The sequence below is a fragment of the Notolepis coatsorum genome (assembly GCF_963971535.1).
Source record: "Notolepis coatsorum genome assembly, chromosome: 9".
Classification (NCBI taxonomy): domain Eukaryota; kingdom Metazoa; phylum Chordata; class Actinopteri; order Aulopiformes; family Paralepididae; genus Notolepis; species Notolepis coatsorum.
This window is the reverse complement of record NC_140173.1, coordinates 47,503,184-47,529,084: the sequence shown is the minus strand read 5'-3', so window position 1 is coordinate 47,529,084 and position 25,901 is coordinate 47,503,184. Positions and strand designations below refer to the sequence as shown.

General features: G+C 47.0%; 1 protein-coding gene across 2 annotated transcripts in view; it reads right to left on the bottom strand.

The window, feature by feature from the left end:
- Nucleotides 1-1,878: 1,878 nt before the first annotated feature.
- The window catches only part of inpp5f (inositol polyphosphate-5-phosphatase F), an 83,356-nt gene continuing 59,333 nt past the window's right edge, over nucleotides 1,879-25,901 (bottom strand). The window contains exons 17-21 of one of the 2 annotated variants that reach the window (XM_084321425.1): nucleotides 14,612-14,685; nucleotides 13,242-13,370; nucleotides 4,499-4,586; nucleotides 2,966-3,116; nucleotides 1,879-2,902 (exon numbers count right to left, since the gene is read on the bottom strand). In XM_084321425.1, coding sequence (XP_084177551.1) covers nucleotides 1,952-2,902; nucleotides 2,966-3,116; nucleotides 4,499-4,586; nucleotides 13,242-13,370; nucleotides 14,612-14,685 — 1,393 coding nt within the window. In that variant the 3' untranslated portion in view covers nucleotides 1,879-1,951. Of the gene's footprint in view, nucleotides 3,117-4,498; nucleotides 4,587-13,241; nucleotides 13,371-14,611; nucleotides 14,686-25,901 lie in introns of both variants that reach the window. The other variant, XM_084321424.1, reaches the window with a different exon arrangement.

Below are 25,901 nucleotides of genomic sequence, written 5' to 3'. Positions count from 1 at the left end.
TTTACTAACTTTACTTCCTAGGATGCACGTGACAACACTGATATTACTGTACATGAGGGCCAAATATATTACCTTGATTTGTTTTCAAAATCATAGCTATACACTAATATTCAACATGGAAACCAAAAGAGGATTGGTCAGATTCTACCACCACGGCCGCGTAAGAGAGTTGGGTGCCAATAACAGATGGCATAACATCACAACCCCTGCACACATGGGACCAAATACAGTACATGATCAATCTAAGAGCTTGTCTTTCAACATGCGGTCAACCATCACCTGCCTTTTCTCCCTCACTTTTTCTTCACCGCCTCACATGCAACCGTAGCAGGGACATCAATTGTAAATGATTTCACAAAGATTAAGGTCAGTATGTTACTATGTTTACATGCACACCGATACACCAACATTAACGTGGCTATGGGATTTCGGAGATTAGGACGGTTAAAACGGGACATGTGAAACTTAAGTATCACTTGAGTTAAGTAATAATACGAGTATTCATAATGCACTCAAAACGTATGGACGAGTGCCAAGTCACATATGGTCACTTTGCTGTGTGGATCATGGATATATATATAACCCAACAATTAAAGAGTTTTCACCCTTTATGTAAATTTCCCAACAAACCTTCAATGTAACAATGTAATTGTTAAAGGGGTACATTTTTACATTCACATTTCCTCTTCACTAGATATTTGTCACATTAGCATGAAAATACTTTCACACCTGACCTTCCAATGGAGCAACGCATGACTGCAGTTTATAACGGGAGATAAATTCATATGACTTGTGGGCCTAGAGGGGAGATAGAGAATCAATAACTACAATATGAGTGATTGTACAAAAATAGTAATAATACTGTCTTTGTCACACGTGTAAATTGCTTAAACCAAATCATTTTTCATAATCCGAGGAATGGGAGCAATAATTACATAACTGTGTGCATGTAAACATAGTCGCCGTCATGTCGGGGCTTAAGTACTGTACGTCCTGAAAGAGGCTTACTGTAAACATCAGTTGGTCCAACTAGGGGGTGACTTTTAGGAGAGCGGGGTTCTCGGCTGAGTAGTGGCCCATTGTGCAAGCTTATGCTACTGCTACTGTACTGCAGGTTAACTGTACACATGACTGCAGGTTAACTGTACACATGACTGCAGGACCTTGGTAGAGACTGCAGGTTAACTGTACACATGACTGCAGGTTAACTGTACACATGACTGCAGGTTAACTGTACACATGACTGCAGGTTAACTGTACACACGGCTGCAGGACGTTGGTAGAGACTGCAGGTTAACTGGTAGAGACTGCAGGTTAACTGGTAGAGACTGTAGGTTAACTGGTAGAGACTGTAGGTTAACTGGTAGAGACTGCAGGTTAACTGGTAGAGACTGCAGGTTAACTGGTAGAGACTGCAGGTTAACTGTACACACGGCTGCAGGACCTTGGTAGAGACTGCAGGTTAACTGTACACACGGCTGCAGGACCTTGACTGCAGGTTAACTGTACACACGGCTGCAGGTTAACTGTACACACGGCTGCAGGTTAACTGTACACACGGCTGCAGGTTAACTGTACACACGGCTGCAGGTTAACTGTACACACGGCTGCAGGTTAACTGTACACACGACTGCAGGTTAACTGTACACACGGCTGCAGGTTAACTGTACACACGACTGCAGGTTAACTGTACACACGGCTGCAGGTTAACTGTACACACGGCTGCAGGACCTTGACTGCAGGTTAACTGTACACACGGCTGCAGGTTAACTGTACACACGGCTGCAGGTTAACTGTACACACGGCTGCAGGTTAACTGTACACACGGCTGCAGGTTAACTGTACACACGGCTGCAGGACCTTGGTAGAGACTGCAGGTTAACTGTACACACGGCTGCAGGACCTTGGTAGAGACTGCAGCTTAACCGTACACACGGCTGTAAGGGAAGAGCTAGATCTGAATGATCCTGGTCCGGCACTGTGTAAACATCGCCTTCAGCTCGTTCTCCTGGGTCTCGTTGACGGCCTCCGGCTCCGGACTCTTCTGCACCTTTGCCACGGCGAAGTTGATGCCTTGGGTGAAGCCCGCCTGGGTGAAGCTGGCCACCTGCACCATGGAGCTCTTGATCTTGGCAAAGGGGGACACCACCCTGCTGCCGTTGCTGTCGGCGGGCGAGGGCCCCAGGCTGCCCTCCACCTGGGAGGAGAGGCTCCTCTGGGACCCGCCCGACACCGCGGAGCTGGCCTTCTGGACGGTTAGGAGGCCGGCGCCGCTGGGGGTGGTGGACTGGACGTCCAGCCGCGACGGCCTGGGGAGCTGGGGGTCCAGCTGGTCCTCGGGGCCCGGCTGCTCCTCTGAGCCGGGGGGGCCCTTGTTGGCCTGGATAGGCGGGGGGGGTCTCTGCGGGGGGACGGCGACTGGCCGCTCCTCTCCGATCACCTCCACGGGTTTGGTGTGAGCGTCGTGGACGAACTGGTGGCAGTAGGCGTCGATGGGGGTTCCAAAGTCAATCAAGATGGCCTCTTCTGCCACGGAGGTGGCGCCCGGCGACCGGTCGCCCCCGACTTTAGCGGAGTCCTCCTCCCGCTTACCGTCGCAGCCGGTGACCCGGATGACCGAGGGGACGTTCAGCTCCACGCTGCAGATGGACTGAGAGCGGCTGCCGAGCCGCGGGTTCGAGGCCACGATGCCGCAGCTGGGCAGCACATAGTCCACGTTCTCCAAGGAGCCGGAGCACGGGCGCTCGGGGTCAGAGTTGTAGGAGTCTGAGTCGGAGTTCTCTGAGTTCTCGTCGCAGAGATCCTTCCGGCCTCCCGTGCCGGCGTTGTTGCCGTCCGAGGTCTCCAGGCTGCTGTCCGACTTCCACAGGTTGACGTGCATCGTGGGCTTCAGGAAGTTCACCTTCATGTCCGGCTTGGAGAAGTTGCCCAGTCTGCCGAGAGGCCTGAAGGGGCCCATGTTCACGTTGGTCTTGGTCTGCTTCACCTTCTGGTTGAGGGAGGAGAACTTGTTGAGGAGGAAGCTCTTGCCCTGCGCCAGGCCAGAGCTGCCGGGGACCTGGTCTGTGGCTTTGGCTTGTATTCCCATAATGTCCTCATGAGGTTTACTATGCCGCCTGGAAAAAGAGAGATCAAAACAGACAGATCTAAGTTCATTGTTGGCTACAGTGGCTGCGTTCACACTGCAAGCTTTAGTGCTCAATTCTGATTTATTGCTCAGATTATTTTGTTTGTCCGTTCACTTTCATTTTCAAATGTGGCCAATATCAGATTCCAGTGTGAACTGGTAACGCTCCTGAACTGACCCACATGCGCAAATGAACAATAAAGAACATGGACGTAAAGAATTTGACAAATGTCAATCTAGAGTGACATAAAAGTCACATGGATGTAAGTTACATGACTGTTCAGACGGAGGTTGCATTGCAAAGAAATCTGACCTGTATCTGATTTAGGACCACGTTATGAAAGTCAAAATCAGAATAGAAAAGATCAGATTCCATGTGATTCGTGCTGCTCACACTGTCGTGAAGAAAACAGATCAGATTTGGGCCATGTTTGGCTGCAGTCTTGAGCGTAGTGTCCGTCTATGGTGAGGACTTCTAACAGCAGGGATATTTAGTTACGGTCATGGCAGTGGTCTGTGTAGCTTATGGTATAGCAGCATAATGGCACTAACATGACTAGGACAGGAGCTTCTATTCCTCCTGAGGGGGCACCTCACTAATAGTGTCTGCACCCACGGTCACGGCACCGCGAGGCAGTTTGGATGAAGGTGCCCCGCAAATGGCCATGTGATGTATGCAGATGGTTTAGGCCCGTCCCCGACTAAGGATTTGTATAGTCGACTTTGATTGGCCAAAATTTGCAGATAGTCGACTACCGACTTGTCGATAGTGGATCATTCCATTTGGGCTGTGGGGGGTGCTTAATGTCTGAAGGAGTCGACTGAAGGCTTCTTGTCCTCTGCAAAAGCAATTGGTCCACTGATGGATACATCTTGATATTTGTCTAGGGTGTTCATTAGACAAGTGAAATCCTCTTTCAGTGCCTCTGTGCCCGTTTTCTTAGGCAGTTAGCTACGCTTCTAGGCCTCTTTGCTTTTAGAAAGAATGATACAAAAAGCATGAATAATAATAATATATATATATATTTTGCATTAGACTAAGAGGTTGGCAGTAGACTACGGCTCCTTTCGATCAATTAGTCGAGGTCAGCCCTAAAATGGTTATGAGAATATTGTACATAATGCACAAGTTGTATAACACCGAAACAGGACGATGTCGGTCACCCCGACGATGATGACAAATTGACCCATTTCAAACCCTGTCCTCTTTTCTTCATCCTCCAATCTCAACCGTCGCTTCCCTCCAAAAGCAACAGTTCAATTGCGATAGGGTCAATTGAAGCATCGTTTGTCAGAGGGAAGCGACAGTTGTGATTGGAGGATCAAGAAAAGAGGGTGGGATTTGAGATTGATGAGCCAATTACAACTCACCTCTCCAGCCTCTTCTCCACCACCAGCAGGTCCAGCCCCAGGGCTTGTTTGGTTATGCGCAGCATCTCCGCTATGCACTGCAGTGTGTCTGCAATAAAGAGTCGATAGAAGTCACAACAAGGCCCCGTTTTTGTATATGTGTGGTTGTGTTGAGGTCCAAGAGGAATTCCTTCATAGCCTTTCAGGGTTTAAAAGGTATATCTTGACATTTTGTATTCTATTCTGTGACTTTTACATAGTTGACTTATACATAGTTATAGAATATAGTTTCTGCATTTCTCCTTCCTCAACCTAAAAAAACCCTGTTAGCATTCCCATTGAAACCGAAGTCTAACACTTGCTGCAAGCTAATAAGAATTGGCACAGAACCAGATGTATGTAGACCAGCGGTTCTCAAACTACGGGTCGCGACCCAAAGTGGGGTCGCGGGTAGGCGCATTGGCAAGTAAAAAATATATTAAAAAAATTAAATAAATAAATAAGATTTATATAAATGTTCATTTTGGCTAAATATGCCTCGTTTTATAAACGTGTATTGATATAGTGCTGTAATAAAATGTTCTAATAAATATGCAATCAAGTTCAACAACGTGTGCTTTTATTTAGATATTCCTTAATTCCATGTTGAAATTACGAGATACTTAAGCATTACATCACGCGCAGGAGTGTGTTATGAGAATTAGAGCATGCCTAGGGGTGGTTGTTACAAGTGGTGTAATGGCTTTTATACAATTGGCGCATTCATCCAACCTTATTGCTATACAATAAACACACATTAATTGAAGATTTATTGACAACCATCCGCAGAAAAAGTAGTTCCAAAAAAAAGAAGAGAAGTTGCCTCCGTGTGTAGAAGCAGCTCGGAGGTGCGCTGTTTCAAGGCATGCCGTCTAAGAATGAAGTGAGCGTGTGTTATTGGATTGATTGATTGATTGAAAATGTTATTACAGATAGACAGTGCTTACATCTTTATACAATTGCCGAATTCATCCAACCTTATTGCTATACAATAAGCACACGTTAATTGAATCATAATGGAGATTTATTCACAAAACCATCCGCAGAAAAAGTAGGTCCGCCTTGTTTCGAACTGGTTATACTTTGGCCCTCTTTCGAAGTCGATTATGCTTAGAGTTTGGGGCTGGTGGTCTTTGACGAATGGCATCTAACGACACACTTCGCGCGATTTATATTTTGTTTCACAATGACTCCTGACCAACCAATGGACCTGTCTCAAAACCCTGCCCTCTTTTCTTGATCCTCCAATCACAGCTGTCACTTACCTCTGACTTCCTCTTTGTTTGTACGAGGAAGTCCGAGGTAAGCGACAGCTGTGATTGGAGGATCAAGAAAAGGGGCAGGGTTTGAGACAGGTCTATTACATAATCCAACATTGTGTAAGCAACTAACACATTCCACGTGACAGAATCGTTTTTGAATGAGTCGTTATGACGCTATCAATACATCCATTCATAAAGAATATTGTCCGCCATCTTGGTTTCATTCCTAAAAACTCGAATGGCGGAGTGATTGTAATTCGGTTGTGGGCGGGTTCTGGGATCACGAGCGTGTGTTATGATAAATAACAACGTCTAACTTGTAGGGGTGGGAATCGCCAGAGACCTCACGATACGATACTATCGCGATACTTGCGTCACGATACGATAGTATCGGGATACTAAATATATCGCGATACGCTGAGTATTGCAAAAAAAAATTATCTTTTTATTTTATTTTATTTTGTATCTACTTTTTCTCCCATCCCAATTTCGTATTGTTCAATTCTACCCTCCCCTGTCTCGAACGCTGTTAGGCCATGCCTCCCACTGGCCGGCTGCAATGTGGACGAAGCCTTGCATCACATGTCCCCTCCGGTACACAAGGAGGCCGCCGTCGCATCTTTTCACCTGCACAGCACGATCTCTCAGCGGCGAGGGTCAGCGTGGGAGGGACACGCCGCCCCCGTTGCTTCCTGATTCTGCTGCGCAGGCGCACCAACCGACCTGTAGGAGTCGCTGTCCACAACGTCCGATCCCCACCCACCAGCTTCCCACCCCTAACACTGCCAATTGCGTTAGTATGAACGACCAGCCAAGCTGGTAGCAATGCCGAGAGCTGGGCTCGAACCCAGCATCTCCTGCATTAGTGGCGAGCGCCTTGCCCACTGCGCCACTTAGCCGCCCCATTTTATTTATTTTTTTTATCAAATTTCGTTTATTACCTTTTTTCAACTGAAAAGTAAAACTTTGTCAGCATGTTTTATCTAATAAAATTAAGTTCAGTCTGTTCATCTCACTTCAATAATTTTTATTGCAGAACATGGTATTTTCTCAAGCAGACAGATGTAAACACTGTAATCTGTGTTGCATGTACCTGTATTACAGTCATATTCCAACTTAACTGAATGCACATGTGTGTGTGTGTGGACTACTGTACTATTACAGGTATTGAAATGAACAATGCAACTTCCTTATACAATTTTTATTTTAATTTATTTTTTTATGAATAATGAAATATCGATACTACTACGTATCGATTTTTTCCCCCACCCCTACTAACTTGACTGAATCGAGAAATGTGCATGCCATTGTATAAATTAACTCATTGGACGCCAAAAACAAGTATACTCGTTTTTGGCGCCCATGCGCTGAACGCCAAAAATTAGTATACTCGTTTTTATGTATTTTTTATTATTATCATACTAAACAGTCCGCCTGACCTTGTATGTGATCCTGGTAACCCTAACATAATTAGAATTGAAATGACGATCAAATCCCGATAGGTGGCAGTCTCGCCTACCTTTTGATCTGGGCTAGTTTCCTGTTGGGGGGGGGGGTTGCTCACTGGCCACAGTAGCCACTAGCCAGCAAACTGCATCGGCAATGGCGACGCGAACTATTGGAGATTATTATGAAGAGGACAAAACGATCACACTTATGGATGATAAGGTGCGTTTTCACCAGACTACATTGGACTCAGCACTTCTGGTAAATCATAAAAATACTATAGTCAAACCGGCCAAGGATATAACGTTATCTGTTCACCGCTCCGCGGTAGTCGCCGCCACCAGAGTTGAGAGCACTCCAGAGTCAACTAATGTTCGGCAATGGTCGCATAAAGTGAACTATTGGAGATTATTATGAAGAGGACAGACGGTGACGATCCAGCCATAACATAAGGTGCGTTTTCACCAGACTATGTTGTAGGGCTGTCCCCGACTAAGGATTTGGATAGTCGACTATGATTGGCCGAAATTAGCCGATAGTCGAAATTCTTATTTTTTAAATAATTTAAATAATAATTTTTTTTTTTTTTTTTATCATTCCATTTGGGCTGTGGGGGTGCTTAATGTCTGAAGGAGGCGACTGAAGGCTTCTTGTCTGCAAAAGCATGCAATTGGTCCACTGATGGATACATCTTGATATTTGTCTAGTCTAGTCAGTGCCTCTGTGCCTGTTTTCTTAAGCAGTTAGCCTCTAGTATGCGTGCCATTAGCATTAGCCACGCTTCTAGGCCTCTTTTCTTTTGGAAAGAATGATAAAATCGTTTTCTTTTTTTTAAATAATATATATATATATTTTTTTGTATTCGACTAAGAGGTTGGCAGTCGACTACGGCTCCTTTCAATCGATTAGTCGACTATTCGACTAATAGGGGTCAGCCCTACTATGTTGGATTCTTGTATTTTCAAACAGGCTGAGGATGAATGTTATCTGTTCACCGCACCGTGGTAGACGCTGCCAGAGCCAACTGACTTATTAAAATTGTTCCTGTTCTGAATCAGACACTTCGGAGCAAGAGTGGACAGGGTTTTGGCGGACCTGCTGACAAAGGTAACGTCTATTTTACCAAACCCCATCATAAAACATGCCTTTGTGATGATCCCAGCATCAGAAAACGAGTCCGATGACTATGGCGAGGGACCCCCGCCCCATGGTGGCTTTGTGAATAGAACAATTCTATGTATGGTCATGTTTACCTTTGACCTGGAAATAATATAGGTGTCAGGTGAGCAACAAGCACGAAATGTGCATGCTGCATACAAAACACGCAATATCGCGCATTCTAGGGAATGAGCCTGGATTCTTTTGAAACGGGACGCTTTTTAGCCCGGGATTGCACAGGAATGAAGGTATGTAGAAATAAACTGTTTGTTCCCTGTTGGAGTATAAATATTGCCTTTCAAATGAGCCATACTATTGTCTCCATAGCTATAATATAGAATATAATCATAAATAAAATGGGGTCGTGGTATAAAAAAGTTTGAGAACCCCTGATGTAGACTGATTGGCTGAAAACCGCCCAGTTCCGGTCACCGGCTCTAATGTCAAAATGTCCCTTTAACTCATTCTGCGACATCGCTTAATGCGCCATCGCTTTAATCAATGGGGGGACTGCGAGATTTGCGAGTGCTTAAAATATATCTTATATTATAGCTATGGGTCTAATACACCCGTCGATTGTCAGTGAGTTGCTTCCAGTCAACATGTACAAAACGGATTGTTTTTTCATCTGTACATTTCTGTTTTATACCGTTTTGAATATGAATATAGTTTGTGATTCTTAGTAATCCCAGGAAAAGACGCGATAATATCCCTTTAGTGGAATACACTAAACACATTTTTCACCTGATTATCTAATCATCCTGAAATCAACACTAGATTATCCTTATTATCCTTCCTCATGCAAGAATGAAATGGCCCTCGTAGCGTGAGGCTCCCCCAGTCCCCTCTTGCACCCAACGGCACACAGCCACACATACACACACACAGACAGCCACGATCGGGGTAGAAATAAATATCAGATCAACGCAAGATTTTATATATAGAGTGAGTCCTTACCTGGTATCTGATGTAATGCAAAAGAAATAATCCAATTATCTGATCGACATTCCAAATACTGCTTGTGGAGGTCCGTCCCACATTACCGAGCGTTACACATGAACGGGCGGGCGGGGTTACTGTTCCATGCCACCGTTGTAAAGGCCTACCTCGTCTGAGTATTTAAACCCCGCCCGCACGGCTCGGATCGTCCCAGAAAAGAAACTACACCATTTTTTTTTTATCCACTATTTCTCCCATTTTCTATATTTTCTCCCATCCCAATTTCGTATCATCCAATTCAACCCTCACGAATGCTGTTTCTTGCCTCCCACAAGCCGGCTGCAATGTGGACTAAGTCATACATAGCACAAGTCCCCTCCGGTACTTGAGGTAACAGCAGTCGCATCTTTTCACCTGCGCAGCTCGTTCTCTCAGTGGCGAGGAGTAACGCGTGGGAGGCTCACGCTGCCCCCGACACTTCCTGATTCTACTGCGCAGGCGCACCAACCGACCTGTAGGAGTCGCTGTCCACAACGCCCGATCCCCACCCATCAGTTTCCCACCCCCTAATACGGCCAATGTGTATTAGTATGAACGACCAGCTAAACTGAAAGCAATGTGGAGCGCTGGGCTCGAACAGGCGAGCCCAGCGTCTCCGCATTCGTGGTGAGCGCCTTGCCCACTACGCCACGTAGCCGCCCAGAAACTACACCATTTCTAATGGTAGGCGGCTGTATTTGCCCTTTTGCGAGCTCAGACCCATTCCCAATGATAACATCAGCCTGGATTGATGAAAATGAATGGATATCTCTAATAAAAGAAATAACAATTAAAACCCGACTATACTCGTGATTGGCGCTGAACGGTCGGCGGGTTAACCCGACTATCATCGGGTCTGGCGTTGAATGAGTTAAGGGCGGCTGGGTAGCGCAGTGGAGAATGCACTCGCCTACCACCGCAGAGACTCTGGGATCGAATCCAGCTGTCAGCGGTACCTCCGGCTTGGTCAGTCGTCCCTACTAACACAATTGGCGTATGTGTCCTGGTCGCGTGTATACCTTCCGCAAGGGAATTCGGTTTCCGGCTTCCTCCGATTGGCCGCGACCGCCACGTGACCCGCCGCCCTATCCAGCGCTGCTGCTGCCGCGGCAGCCAGAGCGAGCGGCCGCGGACTCGCTCGCTTCCTCAAATTATACGCATGGAAGTATTGACTGAATGAATGAATGAATGAAAACTTTATTTAACAGATTGCAGAATGGGTACAATACAGTACGGCTCAATACACACAATTGTTAAGGGGATGCAGACCTGAGAAAGACGTTTGTCTTGTTTACATCAGGGTCCCCCATTTTCAATTCATATAGAACGACTACGCCGTAACAAATCATTAAAAAAATATACCGTTAACTGGAATATGTTGTGCCTATAATGTTGGATTATGTAATTGGTTTGTCATGACAAACAAATAAAATAATCGCGATTTACCCGCTGGCTACAACAACACACAGTGACTGCATGTAGTCACTGTGTGTTGATGTTGTAGCCACCTCCTCAGAGGCAGGCGTACTAAGCTCCCCCTTAAGCTCCAGGAGAGAGGCTGAAAACCCGCAGTTCTTGCCCGACTGATGGGAGCCGAATCCCCGGTTCCGATTTGTCTGATGAATACCCCCAAAACGCGGAGGTCCCGAATGCATGGAAGTATTTATTGCGCCGTAACAAATCATTAAAAAAAGATACCGTTAACTGGAATATGTTGTGCCTTTACACATATGTTGGATTATGTAATTGGTTTGTCATGACAAACAAATTAAATATCGCATCGCCGGCTGTCTCTGGCTTGCTCCAGCGGACACCAGAGCTCAGCCCGCGGCGAGAATGTGCTGCCGCGAGCGGCATCGCTGAGCTCTGGCTCTGACTACATGCAGTCACTGAGTGTTGTTGTAGCCAGCGGGTAAATCGCGATTTTTTTATTTGTTTGTCATGACAAACCAATTACATAATCCAACATATGTGTAAAGGCACAACATATTCCAGTTAACGGTATATTTTTTTAATGATTTGTTACGGCGTAGTCGTTCTATATGAATTGAAAATGGGGGACCCTGATGTAAACAAGACAAACGTCTTTCTCAGGTCTGCATCCCCTTAACAATTGTGTGTATTGAGCCGTACTGTATTGTACCCATTCTGCAATCTGTTAAATAAAGTTTTCATTCATTCATTCATTCAGTCAATACTTCCATGCGTATAAATTGAGGAAGCGAGCGAGTCCGCGGCCGCTCGCTTTGGCTGCCGCGGCAGCGCTGGATAGCGGCAGCGCTGGATAGCAGGGCGGGTCACGTGGCGGTCGTGGCCAATCAGAGGAACCCGGAAACCGAATTCCGTTGCGGAAGGTATACACGCGTCCTGGTCGCGTCTATTCTTATCCTAACCCATGTTTGCTTCCGCGTTCGTGTTTTGCGCTCTGATTGGCCACTGACGTACGCTAGTTTTGCCCCCCACTAGTTTTGCGTGGCCACTTTGAAATGTGTATCACAGTAGTAAGTCCTACTGTAGAACATGACATATGTACATGACCTGTACCCCCCCCCCTCCCCCCCATGCTGCTATGATGCCTGAATTTCCCCAAGGGGATCAATAAAGGAATATCTTATATTAGAATGACATCTGAATGCGTGGACACTTTGAAATGGGTATCACAGTAGTAAGTCCTACTGTAGAACATGACATATTAGCATGACATCTGATTTATTAATGCCAATACTAAAGATTAGGGACAAACGCAATTGGCACAAGTGTAAATCATGGATTAGTCACTCAGTTTTAACATCCGACTTAGCTCACCTCGTTCGTCTGCTGCCTGTGGATCCTATGGTCACAAGTTCAAATCACTCTTGGTTCAATTTTTATTTTTTTTATATATTATTAATTTATCCACTCTGGTTGGATAGTGTGTATGTATATGTATGTATTGTGCTGTATAATGACAATACATTTGAATCGAATCTCATTTTGAAATCGCTACCTGTTGAGTGGATCACCATGGTGCAATGCAATCACCTCCGAAGCTGGCTGCCACTGTCGTGTCCATAGGCAGCGTAGCGATTTCAAAATGAGATTCGATTCAAATGTATTGTCATTATACAGCACATACACACCATCCAACCAGAGTGAATAAATTAATTAAACGTAAAAAAAATAAAATAAAAATTAAATTAATAATTTTTTTTTAATAATTTTTTTTGGCTTCCCCTGTTATTTTACCCACGCGACGCCACTGCTGTGATACCCATTTCAAAGTGTCCACGCATTATTTCTACGCTCATACCGGGGGGGGGCAAAACTAGCGTACGTCAGTGGCCAATCAGAGCGCAAAACGCGAATGCGGAAGCAAACATGGGTTAGGATAAGAATAGACGCGTCCTGGTCGTTGTAAACTGCGGCTCCTACTGGTCGGGGGGAAATAGCATTTTACAAATTTAGTCATTTAGCTGACGCTTTTATCCAAAGCGACTTACAAGTTCTGTACGACAAGTCATCAGGAAGGGCACAACTCTATCAGCTGAGTAACAATGTTCATCAAAGTGTTGAGTGCTACAGTGTAGGTTAGTTTATTAGGACAAGTGCATGACAGTAAGGTTAGTTAGGGTTAGATTTATTTTTTCTCTGCACGCATTACATTCCCCCAGTGAGAGTCCTCGCTGTCAGGTGAAAAGAAGCGGCTGGCTGACTCCACATGTATCGGAGGAGGCATGTGGTAGTTCTACACCCTCCCTAGGCCGACAGTGGGACAATGCGCGCAACGACCAGGAAGGGAATTGGCATAACGACTAAATTGGGATGGGAGCAAAATACAGAAAAAGTGAGAACAAAAAAAGTATTATATATAAAAAAAAAATTTAAAAGGAATCTCATCCCACCTTTTCCGTCGTCCTCAGGATTCCGCGTGGCGGCCCGTAGCGTGTGGAAGTAACCACTCGTCTCCTCGTTCCTGTAATGCAGGCGCATGCAGCAGTACTTGGGCTTCCCAAACAGAGTGGGTTCTGGACCTGCAAGACAACACAGGAAGAAAAAAAACGTCAGCCAAGGTGCTGTCCAGGAACGAGCTAAAATGGAGCGGATATATATTCAAAAGAAACCGATGATGTCGACTTTTGGGAAGCGGCAAGTGACTAATGTGATCTAACTTCTCCTTTCACTCTGACAGACCTCACACCATAGAATGGTAAATAAATAGTAAATGGTGTATTTATATATTTACATTTTGTTCCTCACATTCACCCATTCACTTAAACATTCACACAGCGATGGCGGAGGCAACCATGCAAGGTGCCAACCTGCTCATCGAGAACAATTAGGGGTTCAGTGTCTTGATCAAGGACACTTTGATACGCTGCCCAGGAGGAGCCGGAATCTAACCGGGAACCTTCTGATTGCCAAACAACCACTCTTACCTCCTGAGCCACTGTCACCCCCACTGTCCTTACACCACAGAACTCTCTCCTTACACCACAGAACTCACTCCTTACGCCACAGAACAACTCATTACACCACAGAACTCGCTCCTTACACCACAGAACTAGCCTCTTACACCACAGAACTCGCTCCTTACACCACAGAACACACTCCTTACACCACAGAACTCGCCCCTTACACCACAGAACTCGCTCCTTACACCACAGAACACGCTCCTTACACCACAGAACACGCTCCTTACACCACAGAACACGCTCCTTACACCACAGAACACTCCTTACACCACAGAACACACTCCTTACACCACAGAACACGCTCCTTACACCACAGAACACTCCTTACACCACAGAACACACTCCTTACACCACAGAACACACTCCTTACACCACAGAACACACTCCTTACACCACAGAACTCGCTCCTTACACCACAGAACACACTCCTTACACCACAGAACACTCCTTACACCACAGAACTCGCTCCTTACACCACAGAACACTCCTTACACCACAGAACACACTCCTTACACCACAGAACACGCTCCTTACACCACAGAACACGCTCCTTACACCACAGAACACTCCTTACACCACAGAACACACTCCTTACACCACAGAACACACTCCTTACACCACAGAACACACTCCTTACACCACAGAACTCGCTCCTTACACCACAGAACTAGCCTCTTACACCACAGAAATAGCTCCTTACACCACAGAACTCGCTCCTTACACCACAGAACTAGCCTCTTACACCACAGAAATAGCTCCTTACACCACAGAACTCGCTCCTTACACCACACTCTCCTTACCGATTTCAATCTTTTCCAAACCGTCCAAATTGAGCCTCTGGTATTGGTTGACTTTGTCTGCTTCTTCATCATAGCTGGAAGAAAGCAAAGAAGACGGAAATCTGATAAGTGACCCAATAACAACAATACATGTCAAAATAAGCAATACAATACCAAGGTATCTGCTGGTTTCAACAAGTTAAATTTAAGACTTTTTAACAGCACAAAATCTCACGAAAAAACACATACTGTAGCGACACTGCACCAAAGCTCTCGCCTTGAATACAAAAACATTTCATATATTTAATATTTCATCTCCCGACAGCCGGGCTGCGCCCCAAAAAGATGTAATACCGGTGCAAATTAAATGTAAGAATATGTAGGTTTACAATAGAGTAGGGCTGACCCCTATTGTTCTGAAGGATCAGATTAAACCGAATATATATATTTATTTATATATATATATTTAATTGTATTTGTATATCCCCTGATATCCCCTGATATCCCTTGTATATTCCTTGTACAATATGCATTGAATATCCCTTCTAGTCTACTGAACATCCCATAATAGTCTCCATTCTACCATTGGACGAGACCTTGGTGCCAGGTCGCCATACCCCTCAGACCAGGTTCAATCGTACCGCTCAACATGTATGGACAAGTCCTAGTTCCGCGTAGGAATATGTCTACCGCACCACTAATGGTACTATTTGTTCATAGTGCGTATATATACTGCGCTATTAAAGTAGAGCTTTCCTTTTAGTCCAGTTCCTTACCCTCCAACAGAGTGACAGACGCAAAAGCCTCCCCGCGAACCACGTGTGGGCAGTAAGGCCAATTCGGCCCAGTATCGGCATTGAGACATCGTGTATATTAATATTTGAATAGTCATATTTGGCACTATATCGTCGAGTTGGACGTATTCTATTAAGCTAATAATAGTCTATTCATATGTAGTGCCTCGTGCGGTAAGAGTTCTATAGTAATCAGCACCCCCATCGTTTCGGGCATCAGCTGGACGCTTATCCAGGGTGGTTGACCCCACGTGAAGCTGCACCCGAGGAGCTCCAGGCCAAAGAGCGAGTGGACCTGTATATTGGATTATTCTACCGACGACGGCTAGCCTTCCCCGGCTTGGATTATGCTTTGAGTACTTTGATTATTCTATGGATAAAGGCCAACACTGCGGTGTGTTGGAAATACCCCCCCCGGAGAGGACGACAGGTGAGAAGACGCTCTACACGACGAGGTCGCCTCACGTCTCTCCATCGTGGACCGGAGGACGCCGGCCACAGAGAGTCCAACTGCTTTCATTTGTGGATCGAGGATCGCTGGGCACCGGGTCGCACGACTGTGGGCTCTCCCAGGATACCCTCGGCCAGACGGGATACAGCCAGACTCTACCCCCCCCCCCCTCCAGCTGTCCTACAAGCAGTCGGAACCTCCCCCTAGTGTATCCAGCTATATAATCATTCAAGTATCATTGCTATTGTCCCCTAAATATTCCAGGTTGTATATTTGCTTCCTGCGCAATCAGAGATTGGACATTCGATATTGATCTACCTACGAATACTCATTTGCCATAAAAGTGCATACTATTTCAAATCATAAATGTAATTAAGTGATCGTTGTACATACCTTTTGCTATGTATTATTAATAAACGCAGACTTTCGACTTGGTACATTTGTGTTGGATCCGTTTCATCAGGTGGGAGTGTTTATCATAATTATTTATACCTAGTACTGGGTGGCCAGAGTCTAAAGTACAAGAGGTAGTGGTAGTAAGTATCATATCTAACAATACAGTCAGGGAATTGTACCCCTCAGTTACAATTGGTCCTTCGAGCCGGATGGTAATCAGTGTAATATTAATATAGTGTTATTAATATTAAAATGGCCTATGATGAACACTCCACGAAACGATCCTCCTAACCAACAACGCCCGCGGCGCAAACGACAGCTCCCTCAGTACCTAGAGGCTTACGCTGTCAGTCAACAACCTAGTCTTCTACCAACAGTAAACGCGGTAAAACTAGAAAGTAAAATTATGTCTAACCCTAACGACCAGGCTACCCCGACCATAGAGGCCCCTATGGGTTCTAACGTAACTGACCCAGCTCACGGTGGGGACCAGGGGGAACCAGACATGACTTTACACCCCGCCAATACCGAAGAAGTAGTCCCCGACGAGTCCCGGGAGGAAGACAACACTACCGAGAGAGAACTTGGCACGGAAGAAGATGAGGAGAGCACCGTGGAGATAGAGCTCCAAGACTCCGCACGGAGTACCCCAAGGGACGGCTCCCCTATACAACCGTCTTCTCCCAGCGAGGCAGAGAGGACACTACAGCAGGCATTCCTCGTCAGCCTGAAAGCCTCTACTGAACGCGATAGACTCCAGGGTGAACGCGATCGATTGCAGATACAGCAACGGAGCGAAGAAGAGCACATACGCCTGGAAATAAGACGCATTCAGATGGAAGAGAATATGGCAAGAGACCGGGCCGACGCCCAGCGCGCCGCCACCGGTGCCCAGAGAGAATCGGATCTCACCAAGCGCGAAGCCGAGCGCGACAGAGCACAAGCGCAACTAATAGAACAGCTGATCAGAAGGACAACACCCCCTCCCTCCACCAGAGGCTCCAGGAACTCGTCTAGACATCACTCCAGGGCGGCATCCCCTAGCCGAGTAAGCGACCCTGAACTTGACCAACAGACGAGGTTTATACCCCCCGCAGACCCCCTTCCCCAACCGGTCCAAGCGAGACCCAGCCACCGGGAAGGAGCAGCATACACTGCGGAGAGGCTAAATCAGAGACTACAAGCCCTGGATGACCTAACGGAAGACGAAGAGGAAGAGGAGGAGAACCACGCCCGACGACAGCACAGTACTCTACCGGACCAGGAGGTCCAGTACAGCCCAGGCTATACCCCCGCGGAGCTGCGCTACAGACCCCCGACGCTATTCACGGGTGAGCACGACGCACGACCCGCACCGAGGAACAGCACCTGGACCAGCGGGCCATGGTACACAGCCGGTACCAGCCCACGCCAAGGAGCAGGAGGAGACTCGCCTAGGAGGCCTCTCCCCCAACGCTCGCCGATGTATCAACAATCCGCGTCATACATTGGCACACCTATGGTACCAGACTTCACCCAGGAGAACCGGGCCCAGTATACGGAGCTCCGCATGTGTCTGGAGACAATGTTGGTGGATGTCATTGATGAACGCCATAAATACGCGATACTACTGAAGCATTTAAAGGTACCCCGCGCGCACAACATAGCGCTCGCCTACGCCACTTCCACGACCCCATACACCGCAGCGCTGGTAGCGTTGGACCAGAGATATGGACGTATATGGGATTACGTGATCCAGGAGATCAGGCACATCGACCGCCTACCCCCAGCAACAGACAATCGAGCACTGGACGACCTGTCCATCAGAGTGCAGTCCCTAGTAGGGATGCTGGGAGCGCAGAGGGAAAAGGGTAGGCATGAACTATACGCCAACTCAAATGTAGAGAGGATCTTGGAGAAGCTACCGCCCGCCCGACAGGAGCGCTTTAGGCGGCAGAGAGACCACCGAGACCCTAATGGCCCCGAACCGAACCTCCTCGATCTAGCCGACTTCCTGGCGAGAGAAGTCAGCAGCTTACGGCTAGATACATTCGGACGGAGCACCCCTGGCTCCAGAGAAGGAACCAGGAGACTAAATGATGGAAGAAGATCGGTGACTGTCATGCACCAATCGGAGTCAGTGCCAAGCAGTAGGAGCCACAGTACCCCCTCAAGAAAGGAGAAGTGGAAGATAGTGTGCCCCTACTGTGAGAAAGAACACTGGCTGTCACAATGTGACTCATTCCCCAAGATGAATGCGGAGGAAGCGAGTCAATGGATAAAGTCCAACAGACGCCGTTTTCGCTGTGCGCGATCACACATGGCAGCCGAATGCCGCTTAAAGAAAAAGTGCAGTCGGTGCGATGGAGCCCATCTGGACATACTCCACGACAGTAACAGACGGCGGCCTCCACCCGCACCATCAAGCAGCAAAGCAAGCGTCATGTACATCGACCCCGCCAGCAGCAGCGGAGCCAGAGTGCTCTTAAAGGTAGTCCGTGTGACATTGAGCTACCAGAATAAAGTCATGGACACTTACGCCGTCCTTGATGACGGGTCAGAGAAGACCCTTCTGCTCGCGTCCGCTGCGGCCCAGCTAGGGCTGCGGGGGAGCGAAAACCAAATGACAATTCGGACAATAAGAAGAGATTTGAAAACGATAAAGGGCGAGAATGTCTCATTCTCTATCGCAGCAAGCGGCCAGCCCGAGCGACGGTACAGGATTACAGACGCTTTCACCAGCCAAGAAATAGGACTCTCGCGGTACACATACCCCGTAGCCAAGCTGATGGAGAAATATGTACATCTACGCAAGCTACCGATCCCACTCATAGACGGTGCTACCCCGACACTGTTGATAGGCTCCGACCATGCAGACCTCATTGTCCCGATAGACCGGGTTCATACCGGACCCAGAGGCTGTCCTGCAGCAGTCGAGACCCGCCTAGGATGGACTCTCCAAGGCCCACTCGCCAAATCTCTCAACCGAACCACAGCCACTAGCTGTCTCCACTCCCGAGTCACAGAGGGAGACACCGCACTCCTGCAGCATGTAGAGAGGCTATGGACCTTAGAACAAATGCCCTTTAAGAACGAAAAGAAAGACATTCGCTCTAAAGACGACATCTACGCCATTAACCTCCTCGAGACGGGAACAAAGAGAGTCCCAGTCAGCGGCGTGTTGAGATACGCCACGCCACTCCTGCGGCGGGAAGGGATGCCTACCTTTCACGCAAAGAAAGACGCCACAGAGCGGTACCTACTAAACACAGAGCGGCGCTTAGGCAAGGACCCCGCCCAAGAAAGTGTATACCGCGCTGAGATTGAGAAGCTCATCACAGCGGGACACGTCACAAAGATTGACATTAAAGAGGCCGACCAGACGACTGAATCGTGGTACGTGCCCCACCACAAGGTTCATCACAACGGCAAAGACCGCATCGTGTTTAACTGCAGCTACCAGATCGGATCCCAAAATCTGAATAAAGAGCTATTGCCCGGTCCTACACTCGGCCCCTCCCTACTAGGCGTACTACTCCGCTTCCGCCAGGACAAGGTGGCTATCAGCGGGGATATCAAAGGGATGTTCCTGCAGGTGAGATTAGTAGAGGAGGACAAGCCCCTGTTGCGGTTCCTATGGAGAGAGAGGCCAGGAGATGAGCACCCAGCCATCTACCAATGGGAAGTCCTCCCTTTCGGAACTACATGCAGCCCATGCTGTGCTACATTTGCACTACAGAGACATGTCGCAGAGGACCCAGCAGCGGACGAAGAGGTCCGACACAGTGTGAAGAACAGCTTCTACGTAGATAACTGTCTACAAAGCGTTTCGACCCAGGAAGAAGCCGAGGCTCTCCTACATAAACTCCGCGCCTCTCTGATCAAAGGCGGCTTTGATCTCAGGCAGTGGGCCAGCAGCGATCCGCACGTACTGCGCAGCCTCTCCTCCGAGGACAAGGCAGCGAGCAGCGAGACCTGGATGGCCACAATCCCAGGAGAAGCCCAAGAGATGACACTAGGACTAGTGTGGCGCTTCAAAACAGATTCGCTCCACTATAGACACAAACCCCTGACCACGGAGCAGGGAAGGTCGACGGCAATACCGACCACCAGACGGAGTGTGTACAGAACACTCGCCCGACAATATGACCCGTTAGGATGTATACTACCGTACACCACCAGGGCAAAGATGATTGTACGAGCATTGTGGGACAAGGACCAGGGCTGGGACGACCCCATTCCCGCACACCTTGCATCCACCTGGAGAGAGTGGGAGATGGAACTCCACTCACTCCCAGGCGTTAATATACGCCGAAGCTACTTCCCACCCACGGTGAGGCCAGAGACATGTAAAATGGATTTACACGTCTTCAGTGACGCCTCCGAGGTCGCCTACGGATCAGTAGCCTACTTGCGGGCCCAAGAAGAGGGGGGAGAGATCTACACAGCATTCATCCTCGCCCGCTCGAGAATAGCCCCACGCAAGCAACAGTCTATCCCACGTCTAGAGCTCTGCGCAGCCCTCGCAGGAGCGCATCTAGCCACGCTCATCCAACGTGAGCTCACCATTCCGGTGCATAGAACAATCCTGTGGTCAGATTCCACGACAGTACTCGCCTGGATCAAATCGGATTCATGCAAATACAAAGTCTTCGTGGGAGTCAGAGTCACTGAGATTCAAGAGTTAACCGGAGAGTTAACCGGAGAAGCAAACTGGCGCTATGTTGATACAAAACACAACCCAGCTGACGTCATCACCCGGGGAATGTCCCTAGATGACTTAACCCGTCATAACATCTACAGTGACGGACCAGCATTCCTCAAGCTCCCGGAAGGAGATTGGCCCACGCCCACCCCGAGGGAAGCAAGTGACGAGGAGGCTGAGAATAAGAAACCCATGTTCTGTGGATTGAGCACTGTTGTCTCCGCAGACCCCAACATAGACGATTGCATTACCATAGAGTGCGCAGCAACGGACATTCCTGCGGCACCACCCAGAGATTAAGTCCCCCGCTGATATGTCAGCAGCTGACTACGAGGAAGCAGAACTGCTTCTACTGCAACGAGCCCAGAGAGACTCGTTCCCCGATGAACTAGACTGTCTACAGGGAGGAAAGCCCGTCCCATCAGACAGCAGATTGATTCATCTGGCCCCCGAGAGTGACACACATACCCTCATCAGAGTGGGTGGTCGCCTGCGGAGAGCCCCCAATTTACCGGATGACATTAAGTACCCGATCGTATTGAACAGCCGACACAAGGTCACAGAGCTGATTATAAAGAAATACGACGAGGATGTACACCACGCAGGAGCAGAGAGAGTCTTCGCGGAAATCAGACGTCGTTACTGGATACTTCAAGGAAGAGAGGCGGTGCGACTCTTCCAGCGAACCTGTCTAGACTGCCGAAAGTGGCGCGCGCAGCCCAGCATACCACGGATGGCTGACCTACCTCCATGTCGCCTCCGACTCGGCGACAAGCCATTCCACTCAACAGGCATGGACTGTTTTGGCCCGCTGCACATAAAGAAAGGAAGAGGCACCGAGAAGCGGTGGGGTATTGTATTCAAATGCATGACCACCAGAGCGATACATATCGAGCTCCTTCCGACCATGAGCGCAGACTCATTCCTTATGGCCTTCCGAAGATTCACATCACGGAAAGGAAAACCGTCTACATTATTGTCCGATCACGGGACAAACTTCAAAGGCGGAGAAAGAGAGCTGAGGGAGAGCTTCCAAGCTATGGGCCCAGAACTTAAGACCCACCTCGCTCCAGCCCAGATTGACTTCCAATTCAACCCCCCAAACGCACCCCACTTCGGTGGAACTTGGGAACGAGAAGTACGTTCTATAAAGACAGCCCTGTACGCAGTACTTGGGGCCCAGACTGTGGCGGAAGAAGTCCTAATGACAGTCCTCACGGAGATTGAGGGAGTATTGAACTCAAAGCCCCTCGGTTACGTCTCCAGTGATGTAGCAGATGTCGACCCAGTCACCCCCAACACCCTCCTGATGGGGCGGCTAGATCCCGCGTTACCCCAGACAATGTACCGGCCTGAAGAAGCGAACGGCCGACAAATGTGGAGGTACAGCCAAGTATTAGCCGACAAGTTTTGGAGCAGTTTCCTACTGCACTACCTACCGTCTCTACAGACCCGCCAGAAGTGGGTAAAAGAGAGAGACAATTTGACGGAAGGAACAGTCGTCATGATTATTGACCAGTCACTACCCAGAGCTATGTGGCCGGCTGGCCGCGTAAGCAAAGTGATCACCGGTGCCGATGGCAAGGTCCGAGCAGCTGAAGTACTCGTCCAGGGGCGCATTTACACCCGTCCTGTGGCGAGGCTCATAGAACTGCCCCGACTCCCAGACACAATCGATGATGACCATGACCCTATGACTTTGTGAGTTGACTGACCCTTACAGCGAACCCTTGAGTGGTAGACAGTGCGGTTAATCTGTCTCTGCTTAACTAATTGGGTTGGGACCAATTAGGGGGCGGCTGTTCTGAAGGATCAGATTAAACCGAATATATATATTTATTTATATATATATATTTAATTGTATTTGTATATCCCCTGATATCCCCTGATATCCCTTGTATATTCCTTGTACAATATGCATTGAATATCCCTTCTAGTCTACTGAACATCCCATAATAGTCTCCATTCTACCATTGGATGAGACCTTGGTGCCAGGTCGCCATACCCCTCAGACCAGGTTCAATCGTACCGCTCAACATGTATGGACAAGTCCTAGTTCCGCGTAGGAATATGTCTACCGCACCACTAATGGTACTATTTGTTCATAGTGCGTATATATACTGCGCTATTAACCTGTTCCACCCCAGGTGAAAATCTGCATAAAATGTATACCTAGGTAAATGGAATATTGCTCCACTTCTACAAGGGCTATTTGCATATTCTTGGTATCTAGGAACATCTATGGACCTCAATGAATGTATTCTCAGTGTCAGAAATATTGTGTCTATTACTAGGCTTGCTTAAATTCTGATGAAACAAAGGAAAATATGAATTATGATTTTTCTTTTCATCTTTGACAGTGAATAAAACCATGATAATAATGACCAAACTTAAAAAACTGCCACTGGGCTAATTCAGTACCCTCTTGAGATCATGTGTACAAAAGATCTAAGGAAATTAATAAAGGGAAGATGATAAAATTGAAGGTTTTGTATATACAGTACTGAATTCTCCCATCCGGACCAATGCAATTTGAAATATTATTATAGAATATAGAATATATGCTTATACATTACCTTATTATAGCCAATTCGCACATTTATATATATATACATATAGTATCTTTCAAATGGCCGAGTTCAATTTGGATATAGTATCACCAGGCATGCGTAATAACATATACAGTTATTTAATGTAATCGACTGTACTTTTTTATTTCTCCCACAGTGTAATCATTCTGTAACTAATTTCAGATCTGATTCTTCCTACATGATTACAATAGTGTGGAGAAACTGACTGCGTTTCAATATTTGTCAAAAACGTTACCTTTTGTAGCTTATTATCGCGAATCATAAGAATTATTGATATGATTGCTTCAGAACGCCGAACTTTGAACGACCATAGCGGACCACAGGAAGTGTAGTTTGGTGAAATTTCAACACTGCCAGATAGCTAGCGAGGTCCTCTTGAAAATGGCCGCAAAAAGATTCCAATTCTGATCGTTCAACATTTTCATTTCCGCTTCCGGGTCAAGAAACGCGAGTTGAAAAAAAAACTTAAAATGATAAAAACTCACTTTTAACCTATTGCTAAACTATTGCCAACCTAACGTTTTACATTCTACATGTATTTGTGACATAGTAGTGATAATAATACTTGAAAACGTTTGATTTTAAAAAACGCAAATTTATTGCATCACTCATAAAAATATTAATATATGATAATAATGTCAAAAAGGGGTCGGTACCGACCCCGTGGGGGGGAACAGGTTAAAGTAGAGCTTTCCTTTTAGTCCAGTTCCTTACCCTCCAACAGAGTGACAGACGCAAAAGCCTCCCCGCGAACCACGTGTGGGCAGTAAGGCCAATTCGGCCCAGTATCGGCATTGAGACATCGTGTATATTAATATTTGAATAGTCATATTTGGCACTATATCGTCGAGTTGGACGTATTCTATTAAGCTAATAATAGTCTATTCATATGTAGTGCCTCGTGCGGTAAGAGTTCTATAGTAATCAGCACCCCCATCGTTTCGGGCATCAGCTGGACGCTTATCCAGGGTGGTTGACCCCACGTGAAGCTGCACCCGAGGAGCTCCAGGCCAAAGAGCGAGTGGACCTGTATATTGGATTATTCTACCGACGACGGCTAGCCTTCCCCGGCTTGGATTATGCTTTGAGTACTTTGATTATTCTATGGATAAAGGCCAACACTGCGGTGTGTTGGAAATACCCCCCCCGGAGAGGACGACAGGTGAGAAGACGCTCTACACGACGAGGTCGCCTCACGTCTCTCCATCGTGGACCGGAGGACGCCGGCCACAGAGAGTCCAACTGCTTTCATCTGTGGATCGAGGATCGCTGGGCACCGGGTCGCACGACTGTGGGCTCTCCCAGGATACCCTCGGCCAGACGGGATACAGCCAGACTCTACCCCCCCCCTCCAGCTGTCCTACAAGCAGTCGGAACCTCCCCCTAGTGTATCCAGCTATATAATCATTCAAGTATCATTGCTATTGTCCCCTAAATATTCCAGGTTGTATATTTGCTTCCTGCGCAATCAGAGATTGGACATTCGATATTGATCTACCTACGAATACTCATTTGCCATAAAAGTGCATACTATTTCAAATCATAAATGTAATTAAGTGATCGTTGTACATACCTTTTGCTATGTATTATTAATAAACGCAGACTTTCGACTTGGTACATTTGTGTTGGATCCGTTTCATCAGGTGGGAGTGTTTATCATAATTATTTATACCTAGTACTGGGTGGCCAGAGTCTAAAGTACAAGAGGTAGTGGTAGTAAGTATCATATCTAACAATACAGTCAGGGAATTGTACCCCTCAGTTACACCTATTAATTGATGAGTCGACTAATCGGTCGAAAGGAGCCGTGGTCGACTGGCCAACCTCTTAGTCGAATATAATAATAAAAAATAATAATAATAATATTTTTTTATTTTTTTATCATTCTTTCCAAAAGAAAAGAGGCCTAGAAGCGTGGCTAACGCTAATGGCACGCATACCAGAGGCTAACTGCCTACGAAAACAGGCACAGAGGCACTGAAAGAGGATTTCACCCATCTAATGAACACACTAGACTAGACAAATATCAAGATGTATCCATCAGTGGACCAATTGCATGCTTTTGCAGAGGACAAGAAGCCTTCAGTTGACTCCTTCAGACATTAAGCACCACCCACAGCCCAAATGGAATGATTAAAAATTAAAGAAAAGTTTAAAAATATTACTTTTTTTATTTTATTTTTTATTTTTTTAAGTCAACCAATAGTCGACTAACGGCAAATGTTGGCCAATCCTAGTCGACCATCCAAATCCTTAGTCGGGGACAGCCCTACAATAGAGTATGAATTTAATATTTTTTAAGACTTTTTAACCCTTTCACTGCCGCACTACCAAAACGGTTAACCCTTTCACTGCCACACGACAGCCGGTTAATAATACCATGCAGATACCCTGA